This window comes from Chelonoidis abingdonii, chromosome 1 (genome assembly GCF_003597395.2).
Source record: "Chelonoidis abingdonii isolate Lonesome George chromosome 1, CheloAbing_2.0, whole genome shotgun sequence".
NCBI lineage: Eukaryota > Metazoa > Chordata > Testudines > Testudinidae > Chelonoidis > Chelonoidis abingdonii.
This window is the reverse complement of record NC_133769.1, coordinates 367,364,199-367,375,719: the sequence shown is the minus strand read 5'-3', so window position 1 is coordinate 367,375,719 and position 11,521 is coordinate 367,364,199. Positions and strand designations below refer to the sequence as shown.

Below are 11,521 nucleotides of genomic sequence, written 5' to 3'. Positions count from 1 at the left end.
ATGAAGTAAGATTATTTATTTAGCAGCATCTTGTGCCTCTAACCAAGATCAGGGCCCCATTGTGCTAGCGGTATATTGTACAAACGTAGTCCAAGACAGTTCCTACGATGAAGAGTTTGCAGTCTAGCTAAACAAGCCAGAACTATGATCTTCCTTTTATAGAGAGAAATCAAAGCACAGAGCTGAAGTGATTTGCCCAAAGTCCTGCAAGCAGTGGCTGGTGGGATCCTAGAAATCTGTTTGCTACGGAAAAACCCAGAGTTTGAGTTTTTACAGAGAATTTTTAGTTTTTCCATTTTGTGAATAGATAAAAACATATTGAGTAGAACCCCATTTATCTGAGCCTCCAGTATCCGGCTATCTGTATTAACAGAACCATCAGCTGCAACGGTCCAAGCCCCAGCCCTGGCGCTAGGGTGACCAGACAGCAAGTGTGAAAAATTGGGATGGGGGTGGGGGGTAATCGGAGCCTATGTGAGAAAAAGACCCAAAAATCGGGACCGTCCCTATAAAATTGGGACATCTGGTCACCCTACCTGGCGCTGTCAGTCCTGGGTGGCTGGTGGTTTTGTTAATATGGAGAACTGGATAATGGAGGCTCAGATAAATGGGATTCTACTAAGTTCAGCGTTTCATTTTAATCATGGAAAAACGTGGATTTTTATAGTCTTTTGATCAGAGAATGTTGGTTTTTTAATCACGGAAAACTAGAATCCCTGGTGATAAGCTGCAGCTGCAATCCACCCCAGAGGTGGCAGCTGCATATAGAACCTTTTAAATGGGATCCCTCCTGATGGAAGGTGCTACAAGGGAGACAAGGCAGGGGAAGTAATATCTGTTATTGGTAAGAGAGACTAGCTTTGGGGCTTACAGAGAGCCCCCAGATCTGTGCTAAAACATGAAGTATCATGGGGTAGCCATGTTAATCTGTATCCACAAAAACAACACGGAGTCTGGTGGCACTTTAAAGACTAACAGATTTATTTGGACATAGCTTTCGCGGGTAAAAACCCCACTTCTTCAGATGCATGGATTGAAAATTGCAGATACAGACATAGATATACTGCCACATGAAGAGAAAGGAGTTACCTTACAAGGGGAGAGCTGCTGTTGACAAGGCCAATTCGGTCAGGGTGCATGTGGTCCACTCCCAATAACTGATGAGGGAATGTCAATACCAAGAGAGGGAAAATTGGTTTTGTAGTGAGCCAGCCACTCCCAGTCCTTATTCAAGCCCAAATTAATAGTGTTAAGTTTGCAGTTAAATGGTGGCACTGCAGTTTCTCTTTGAGTCTGTTTATATATTTATGCCTGTAGCTGTCACTTTTCACTCCATGCAGCTGCAGAATTGGGGTTTTTACCCATGAAAGCTTATGCCCAAATAGAGCTATAAAGCTAGTGATTATCCTTTAAGCCTTTTGTATACTCCTCCCCCCCGCCCAGTAAAAGAACCGAAGACCCAAGCACTGTCCCTTTAAGAGCAGCCACCAGTTGTCATGCAAGGCTGCATGAGGAAGTTTATTCATTACTTATTATGCCACTAGCTACATTTTTCGGCCGGGGTGGTTCTGTTTGCCCTCTCCCTCCGCAGGCATGCTCCGAAGGGCAGAGAGGGACTGCATTTCGCAGGAAGAGAGCGCGCTGCTCTGAGCCAGCCCTGCCTGCAGGAGCTCCACAGGGAAGGTGAGCCGCGGCAGCGGAGCCGGGACTTGCCATGGCCCAGCCTGCAAAGGGGGAAGTGAGCGGCTGGACAGACACTTAGCAGCAAGGGGGTGTGTGTGAACGGCCTCAGCAGCCAGAGAAACTTTGCAGCCGAGCTCCCCAGCGCGGAGGAGCAGCAAAACCCAGGCGGGAGCCCGCTGCTGCTCCCTCCCCGCTCCTTTTTTGGGAAGGAAGAAAAACTCGCGCGGCTGTTTGCTCAGGAGCAACTTTTTTTTTTTTTTCTCCCCCTGTGGCTTCTGCCCGCAGCCCTGAATGTCCCATTGTCCCGGGAGCTTGGCCCCCCCTCGGTGATGTTGGAAAACCCTCGCCCTTTGCTCCGCAGAGTCGCTGGCGCGCTGGTGCAGGGGGCTTCCTGGAGGAAGAGGGAGCCCGTGCGCAGCCCCCGCTCCGGCTCCTCGCAACTTCTGCACCTTTTGTTCTGCAAGAGGAAACTTTCTCCCCCGCGTGGGGCGGCGGCGGTGGGGGCAGAGGAGACGCGGGCAAAGGGCGCGGCGGGGCGAGACCCCTCGGCCCGGGCTCCCCCAGCTGTGTCCCGGGGGCCCCGGACAACGCCCGCGGTGCGCCCGGCCCCGCTGCGCGCCTGGAAGGAAGCGGCGGCTCCCTGCCCGGGGGGATGTTAGCCCCGAGCCCGGCTGGGCTTCGGGCGCTTCGCTGCCCATTGCCCCGCCAGCTCCGACTCGGGGGCGCTTCGGGGGGCGCCGGAGCGAGCTGAACTTTTCTTCCTTTGGTTTGTTTTTTTTTTTTTTTTTCTTTGCATCTTTGGAAAGCGGAGCGCGGGGGCCCCCCTGGGCTGAGCCGGCCCCGGGGAGGGGCATGGCGTGCGGCGGGGGGCCCGCCGGCCCGGCACCGCTCTGGTACCACCGGGACCTGAGCCGAGCGGCGGCGGAGGAGCTGTTGGCCAGAGCCGGCCGAGACGGCAGCTTCTTGGTGCGGGACAGCGAGAGCGTCTCGGGCGCCTACGCCCTCTGCGTGCTGTGAGTCCTCCGCCCGGGCGCCACGGGGATGGGCGCGGGGGGGGGCAGGCACAGAACCTCCCAGGCCTGTGCCGGAGACAGGCGGGGCAGGGGACGGTGCAATGGGCCGGGGCGAGGGCGCCTGACCCGACTGCGGGTGCCCCTGTCCCGGGCTGTACGTGCCACGTAAGGACCGGCGGCGGGCCCTGACTTCCCTCTTCGGCCCGGCCGAGCCGAGAGCGCTGGGGTTCCCCCGATCAGAGAGGAGGGGAGGCAGGATGCAGAGCTGGAGTAAGCCCTCCACTCCCAGGGGAGGTTCCTGTCGCTTCTGGTGCACAAATAAATGCTCCCCAGGTGTCTTGGCTTGGGGGTGAGGAGAAGGGCAGGCGGTTAGATCTTCTGCGGTCTCCACATCCTGCAGTGTGCTCTGCCAATGCCCCTGTGCTCCGCCCCCGCCATGGATCAGTGCCCCTGTGTGCTAGGCGCTGTACAGAGCAGACAACCCCTGATTGCTGAGAAAGTTAGAGGCCATGGGGGTGTGGGTGTGTCTACCTACATCCCTACACAGAGCTGTTTGTATAATGGACCCCAGCTTCCAAGCATGGCTGTTGGACCCCAGACCTACCGATCAGGCCGTCCAGTTGCACATCCCTCTTGGGCAACGAGAGTCGGTATAATAGTGACTGTAATGTCTAGAGCCAGCCTCACCTAAGACAAGGGCCCCAAGGTGCTGGGTGCTGCCCGAGACAGGCCCTGCCTTGAAGGATTTACTCGGGACAACAGGGGGCAGAAAGATGGGGCAGGGGGCAGCTGGCGCACAGAGCAGCAGTGTGGTTCGCCCCAGGTCAGGCTGGGAGGCTGTTGCGCACCTGGGATTTGAATCCAGCTCTCCCGAGTCCCTGAAGGTTTTGCTTGGTGGGTTCTCTGGCTCCAGTGACAGGAGTGACAGAAAACCTGAAAATAAGGTGAAATAAACCCAGGACTGGGCGTTGGGGGGCCTTGGGTTGTACTCCTGACTCTGCCAGCAATTTGCTGTGGGTGTTGGGCACGTTCCTTAACCTGTGTGTCTCAGGCCAGGGCTGCACTTAATAATTAGATAACCTAGCTATGGTGCTGTGCAGTGGAGTTAGGGCAACCAAAGCCCCAGTGTAGACACGGGATGAGGGAGGAATTCTTCCACTGAGCTACTTACCACCTCCCAGTGGGGTGGAGTGGCTACATGGATGGAAAAACCCTTCTGTTGATGTAGGAAGCGTCTGTGGTCCCGTGTCAGAGCTGGACCACTGCCGTGTAAATTGAGGGGGTGATCCTACCTCCCAGCTGGGCAGGGCTGGGTTGTTGGGTATAGTGCTAGCCACAGGTCCCCTTTCTTGACTGGCGTTGCAGGTAGAACGCAAGGTATCTGCAGCGGAAAGAGATGAGAAGTCAGGTTCCTTCTTTGCTTGTGCTGTGAATCTGACAGGGCTTGGGTCTGGTCCCCGGCAGAGTCAGCCATTCCCTGTCCCCCAACACGGCGTGTGGGCCTGTCCCACAGCAGGATGGGGGAGAAAAATCAGAACCCGGAGTTGAAACACCCCAGACATGGGCAGGGGGCTCGGATGCCCCAGTGATGGACGTAACCGGAAGAGGCAGCTAAGGTGGACCGAGATGTGAGATGACCATTGATTTTGAAATTGACTCGATTCTGTGGCGATGGTGTCCCGGGCCAGGAAAGTGACCTTCTTTTAACCCCATGGGGTGGCCGGGCGGGGACACTGATTTGCCTTCCTGCTGCATTTTCACTTGGAAAGGCTCCCCATGGTGCTGGAGGGCCATTCAGGAGCCCGCTGCAGCCTCCATACCCCACAAGACATCAGTGACCCCCCCCCCCCCCCCGCTTTTCCCTTCTGCCCCTGGCAGGCCCGAATCGCAAACTCTCCTAGCTTGTGCCTTTGTCCTTGTATAAAAAATGCCGGGCCGATTTGCCCCCTAGAGGTACTGAGTCCCTGTATCTCCCATTGACTTTTATAGTAGGTGCCTAGCACCTCCCAAAATCTGCTGCGTGGTGCCTTACAAGCCAGGGCAGGTCCAGCGCTTCCTGTGGTAGGGCTCTGCTCCAGGGGGACTGGTATGTTTCCTGTTGCAAACAGAGTCAGCTCCTGCTTTTGGGGAGCATGACGGGGAGGCATTTTCCCATCGTTAACCCCCCCAGCCAGCCCCTTTTCCAGTTGCTGGACACTCGACTTAATTCACAACAGCCGGGGCTCGAGGCTCGACTGGAGCCTGTATGAGGTCAGCGCCAATGCCAGGCACCTTCTAGTATTGAAGGAGCTGGGTTCCAGACTGCGACGTTCAGATCGGAGCTTCAGCCTAGTTTGCGTGGGTGGTGTAGGTCCAGCCCTTTACTCTCTAACAAATCTCTCGCCAACTGGGACCCTCCCTTGCACAGAATTTCGTAACCAGTTGTCTGCAACTTAAATCCACCTACTTCCAAAGCCCACTTTTGCTAATGGAGAATCCCCATAAATTAGCAGTATTGGGCCTATGACACACAATAGAGGGCAGTGCTCCGTGTTCACACTTGGCAGCTCATTACAGTAGCAACAGAGGTAAGCCGCAAAACTCAGAGTGGCATCTAGACTTCCTCAGACTTGTTTGGATCCCGGCTGATGGCTGCCTCATGCTGCAGTGGCACGAATATTCCCCGTCCTTTCACCAAGCAGGTCTCAATGCTGGGCTCAGTGCAACGTCTGCTGGGGGTGGTTTGTCCTGTTTCACTCTAGAAAGGTCCGGTTGTTGTGCCCTGACATTCCTCTCCCTGCAAATCTGCAAATTCGCTGAAGCGACGTCCTGGCTCCTTATATCGGTACCTGGGAAAGAATGTGTGGTTGCCTCACCAACATGAACCGTGCCACAGGGCTAGAACTTGGTGCTTCCCAACGTACTAGATCAGTCGGCTACAGGAGGGCAGCGTCCGGCAGCCGAGAGGCCTGAGGTGCTCAGTGACCTTGAGGAAGTCGCTTCCTGTCTCTGCACGGTGTTGTTAAGAACCTGCCTGCACTGGGTGTTTGTAGCAGGCCAGTCTTGGGCACTAGGCACTGTAACCCATTGTTAGGGCAGGGATGAGAAACCAGAAGTACCAGCACTCGTTAACCGTTGCTGCAATCCAGTCGGCCCATGCTGGGGGCTGTCAGTCCGTTCCTTTGTGGTGTGTGTCCTTAGTGAGCGGGGGGTGGGAGGGCTGACCAGACTGGCTGGCGTGTGGTGTTGATCCGAGAGACGCAAGGGGGTCTCGTTTTGTGGCGGCTCCTTGCAGGCTGTGCTGTCCCATGGAGACCCTGGGGGGCTGGTGCCAGGTGATCTATAACCTGTGCGGGCACACGATCGGAGCTGCACAGGATGCTGGCGTATCTCCCTGCCCCCTGGCACCAAATGAAAGGGCAACTAAAATGATTAGGGGTTTGGATTAGGTCCAATATGAGGAGAGATTAAAGAGGCTGGGACTCTTCAGCTTGGAAAAGAGGAGACTAAGGGGGGATATGGTAGAGGTCTATAAAATCATGACTGGTGTGGAGAAAGTGGATAAGGAAAAGTTATTTACTTATTCCCATAATAAAAGAACTAGTATGAAATTAATGGTCAGCAGGTTTAAAGCAAATAAAAGGAAGTTTTTCTTCATGCAGCGCACAGTCAACTTGTGGAACTCCTTGCCTGAAGAGGTTGTGAAGGCTGGGACTATAACAGGGTTTCAAAGAGAAATGGATAAATTCATGGAGGCTAAGTCCATAAATGGCTATTAGCCAGGATGGGTAAAGAATGGTGTCCCTAGCCTCCGTTTGTCAGAGGGTGGAGATGGATGGCAGGAGAGAGATCACTCGATCATTTCCTGTTAGGTTCACTCCCTCTCGGGCACCTGGCATTGGCCACTGTCGGTAGACAGATACTGGGCTAGCTGGACCTTTGGTCTGACCTGGTACGGCCATTCTTATGGTGGTTTTTCAGAGGCCTCCTCCAAGCAGTGACCAACCTGTCCAAACTCGCTGGCACATCGAATGGCCACTGGCCGAGGCAGAGGCAATAAGACATCCGATAGGGGAGATGCCCAGTGAGGCTGTTGCCAGGTTCCCTACGGATGCCCACGTCTGGGCTGAACGGCAGGCAGTGAGCTGGCGCTGTGGGAGGCACGTGTCTGCGGTTGGATGTGGGGCACGGAGCACAGCAGCACTGCTGTTCTCTGGCCTGGTGGCCTGCCCAGGGACGGCATCCCTCGGCATCAGCCCCTTGTGCCAGTGACCTGGCGTAGTGGCGGGCTGGCCCTGCAGTGTCCGTATCCCCATGGCCGCTGTGCTCTGACTCCTGCCCTGCGGAGGGTGGGGGAGGGGAATTAACCTCCTCCTGCCCAGTTTGTTCATTGGGATTAAGGGCCAGAGTTGAACTCCGATGAGGAGAAGCTGGGAGTTCAGGGCTTTCCTGGCTTGCATCTGTCCCCCCCTGTCCCCACTTGCAGCCTCTGCTGATCCCTTCTCTGATACAGCTTTGCCAAGGGGACAGTCATCTTGCAGCTTCCCGGCAGGGCCGTAGGCAACATGCTAACTGTGTCATAAACCTTCTACTGCTACTGGCTAATGGGGATTCTCCATTAGCTCAAGTGATAGGACCTGGGCTGCTTGGAGCGGACGGATGCAGAATGGGGCGGTCTGTCTGTGCTGTGGGCAGCTGGTGACCACCGGGAAGCCTCAGGTAGCTGGGGGTATTCTGCCAGCACATTGCAGTGTGTGGCTGTGGGACTGGGGCCCTCTTGAAGTCTTGGGATCTCTGGGCACTCTGCCAGTCAGCCATTCGGGCTCCTGATTCCTAACTCAGCAGGTGGCCCGTGATGTCTGGACTCCGGGAGAGGGGTGCAGCCAGAGGTTAGGGAATGAAGCGTTTTTCTGTACAGCAGATTCTGCAAAATCCACCTGGGAGCCGTCTGGGCTCAGGCTGGCACCCCTGAGCAATGAATTCTGTCTTCCCTCCGTGAGCCAAGCAGCAAGTGTCTCTGCTTTGTGCTTTCTATTACAAAATCCATCTGCCTCAAGCCAAGCCAGTCATCTGCCTGCGGCCACCCTCGTCGCAAAGGTCTGGGGATCTGTACTGATTCCTGTCTCTGATTGGAAGGGAACGATCTTCCCGTCCGGCCCCTCGGCGCCTGAGCAGGGCTGTGCTGGCTGTAGAGGTGCTGGTTCTGCTGGTGATCCGGACTGGGCTGGGTTGTGTGGGCAGGGCCGAGGTCCGCTTACACGGTAGCACCAGAGGAAATGACCTGGCGATTTTCTGTCGCCTCGTGGGCCAGTTCTGTGATTCTCTCAATCCTGTCTAGTCAGCACTGCTGGGGGTGTGGGTGTGTTTCTGAGGCACTGTGCAGAGCCGGGCGCTGGCAAGGACCCTCCGCGTCCCCCAACATGTGGGGATTTAGGGTGGCGGTGGGGATGCCGCATGGCATCGGCAACGGCGCAGCTGGAACACTGCCTTGACTCCCTGCACCACAGGAAAATCCTCGTTAGCACAGCGTCCGTGGCGGGCACTCGAGTGACTCTGCATCTGCCCTGTGGTGAGCGGAGAAATCGCCTGCCCACGTGCCAGTCAGTGGAATTATTACAGCTTGGGTAGCAGCACCTCCGGGAAATCCCAGCTGAGAGCAGGGCCCCAAGAGTTCTGGTGGGAAAGGGGTCCTGGAACAGGAAGTATTTGAGAACTACCACATTGGAAGGAGCTCAGGCGAGCTTGTGTCTTGCTGAAAACCACAGGGGAAAGCTGGGTTGGGAGCTCGATGCTGCGGGATTCAGCATTTAGAAGCTGATCTGTGTGAATCCCACCCCTCCTGCCTCCCAGCCCTGTGCTCTAGCCACTAGCCCCTGCTGCCACTTAGCCCACAGTGTCGGGGCTGGGTGCTCTGGGCACCCTGACTTTTTGTCCACCTCCCGCTGTGAGCTCCTGCTGGCCTTGGAGTCCCCGAAGGGCTGGCCCTGGAAAAGTAATTTCCTCTCTGCAAACACGCTTCAGCTCCAGCTGCTGCCCTGGGAACGGTGCCGACTCTGCCCGCTCCCTCCCCTCATGCATGGTGCCTTTGTGCTGTGGTGAGAACGCTCTGTTCCTTTCGCACCACACGGAGAAGGGCCAGCTGTAATTATGCAGGGCTCTCCCCCATCCCCCACAGGCTTTCCACCCCATCTCTGGGCTCATTACCACCGGGCTGCTGCCTCAGTGGCAGCTTTGTGTCTCCTTGGGGCCTAAGGAGAGCCCCGGAGATTGCTCTGCAGGGGCTGGATGGGATCTTCTCCCCTGCTGGGACAGGGGGCACACAAGTTTCCATTGCTCTGTCACTGCTTGGCCGAGACCCATCCCCACCCAGCCACACGATGTGGTGGGGGCGCTTGTCCGCTGGGCTGAGATGCCTCAAACTAGGCCCCCGAACAGTCAGGGCCTGGTGTTGTCTGTAAATGACTGCAGCCCTGGGATGGATTCAAACCGGCAGCTCAGAAGGGATGGAGGCTGGATCCCTTCACTAGCGGCCTCTGCCTTGCCCGCTCCCACGTCTCCATCCAGGCAAAATGGCCGGCAGAGACCTGGGCAAGCTGCCCTGCCCTGACCCAGCTGCTGACTGGGCTTCCCCGGGCCGGGTCTGCTGCCCGCCCCTGGATCCCGGCAGCTCTGTGTGGGCTTTTCACTGAGGGAGAGGGCACGGAAGCCGCCTGCCGCTGTGTGTGCGAGAGACACGGAGGGGAAAATTAAACACTGCTGGGACCTAAAAATAACCCTGGCGTAGGACAGGGAGTGTTCCTGGGTTACAGGAAGGCAAGCGGGTTCCTTAACCCTTCACAGGGCTCCACATTTACACATGCACCGGTGGCCCCCGAAACATGGCCTTCTCCTCCCGCCACGCCTTGCCCCCTGTCCCGGGAGGAGCCGCACCGCTGTGGGTCAGTGTGACAGTCCGGCCTGATGGCTCTGGGTCCCGAGGTTCCCTTTCGGAAAGGCTGATTAATGGATGCAAGCGGGTGGGTGGTTATGCCGGCCTCGGGGGAGGATGCACGGGAGGGTTTCAGGAACTGATTAATCTGCGAACAGCTCGTTAACCCTTTATCCATGGAGCTGTAATAGAAAGCGTGACGGAGAAATCAGCGGTGAGCTCCGAAGGCTCTGAGTTTTGCCTGATCTGAGCCGGTTGAGGCTGTAGCACTGGCTTGGCCCTGAAGGAGGGATGGCCTAGGGGGTTCTGGTGCCAGGTTGGGAGGCCGCTGGGCAGCTCTCGGCTCTGCCCCGGACTCCGTGTGACCATGAGCAAGTCACTTCGTGTCCCAGTGCGTCAGTGTCCCAGCTGCCCAGTGGGAGTAACACCGGTATTGTTCTTTAGCTGCAGCATGGTGCACCCAGGCGCCCCGTGCACAGAGCAGGACGCCCAGACACTCCCTGCCCCAAAGAGCTGGGAGGCCCAGCACTGCGGAGTGAGGAGCGATGAGCACTCAGCTGTTAGGGCAAAAGTCTTCGATCTACCTACCTCTGTCGGGGGAGGGGTGCTCTAGCTTGCTGATTCCTTGCGAGGCTGTTCCCCCAGCCTTGGAAAAGCCTGCTGGAGCGCTATCTGCCCCCTCCCCTCCCACTCCCTTCTCCCCAGGCAAAGCCCCTGCCCAGTCTTCCCCCCGTGCCCATTATTGTCCGGCTCCGACTTATCCTCCACATCGATCTGGCTAACAGAGCAGGTATTGACCCGCAGGCCTGCTGCCCCCGGGGGTGGCGCCAGGGAGCAATACTGCAGTGCCTGCTGGCACTTGCCGAAATCCCAAGAGGAGGGAAGCTGCTAACCTGCCGACTGGCCCCTCTTGGGGGTCAGTGAGGTCAGATGAGCCTTCGCTGCGGGCTGGGGGTCTCGCCAGACTGGCTCGGCTCTGCCGCTTGCTGCTGGGCCGAGCGCTGGGGTGGGGACGCAGCCAGGCCCTGAAATCAGCAGGGGAGGAGACCCTTTTTTTCTGCCACCTGGCCCCAGGGCAGACAACTGAGAGGATCACAGCTGAATCCAGGGGCATGGACCCCAGCACCCTGGGCCTTTGAGGGACGCTCCTGACTCCCTCCGTGAGCTGATCCCCTTGCAGTGCAGCCGTCGGAAAGGGCATTAGCACAATTAGAGGGGAGGTGGGGGAGGGGATCTTTGCCCCAGTGCCCACCCACCCTCGGCGGGGGGGAGGGGGGGGGAGACATTCCTCTCGCAGTTCTGCCTATCAATTTACAGAACAAAGCCGCCAGTGCCGGCAGCTTGGCCGGCCACGCCAGGCTGCCGGAGTGGAGATGGCCTGAGCCCCACAGCTGGGAGGCTTGGAGCCAGGTCGCTGAGCCTCGATATTCCTCTGTCGTCAGTCGGTGCCCAGGCCCCCGAGCGGCAGGGCTCCTCTCCCCTTCCCCCCCGCCGCCTGCTTGAATCATTATCAGCGCCAGCCGCCTGGAGCCCAGCATGGAGGCTCGAGGAAACTGCACAGATTATCCAGCCTGTCTGGCTCTGATGAGCTCCTAATGTCAAGGAGGGCCTGGCCAGTGCTGACTCCCCCAAGCCCAATACCCCAGGGTCCAGTCATTCCCAACCCCTCTGCATCCCCAGTGTGGTACTCCCCTCCCTCACCCCCCCAACTGCAGGGACAGGAATGGCCATGCGGCGTCCGAGCAGAGCTGATGTCCTGACAGCAGCCAGGACCAGCTGCTTTAGAGGAAGATGCCCGTCCAGAGACAGGCAGTTTTAGGAGAGAGATCCTTCCCGACCCATCAGGCAGTGGCTGGCTTAAGCCCTGAAGCATGAGGATTTATATCCCTTATGCATTTTAATCCTGTCTACTGTAACT

At 57.4% G+C, this 11,521-nt stretch overlaps 1 protein-coding gene across 1 annotated transcript in view; it reads left to right on the top strand.

The window, feature by feature from the left end:
- Positions 1-2,535: 2,535 nt before the first annotated feature.
- INPPL1 (inositol polyphosphate phosphatase like 1) overlaps positions 2,536-11,521 on the top strand; it is a 70,029-nt gene continuing 61,043 nt past the window's right edge. Inside the window, exon 1 of the mRNA XM_075066932.1 lies at positions 2,536-2,696. Within this exon, the coding sequence (XP_074923033.1) occupies positions 2,536-2,696 (161 nt within the window). The remainder of the gene's footprint in view (positions 2,697-11,521) is intronic.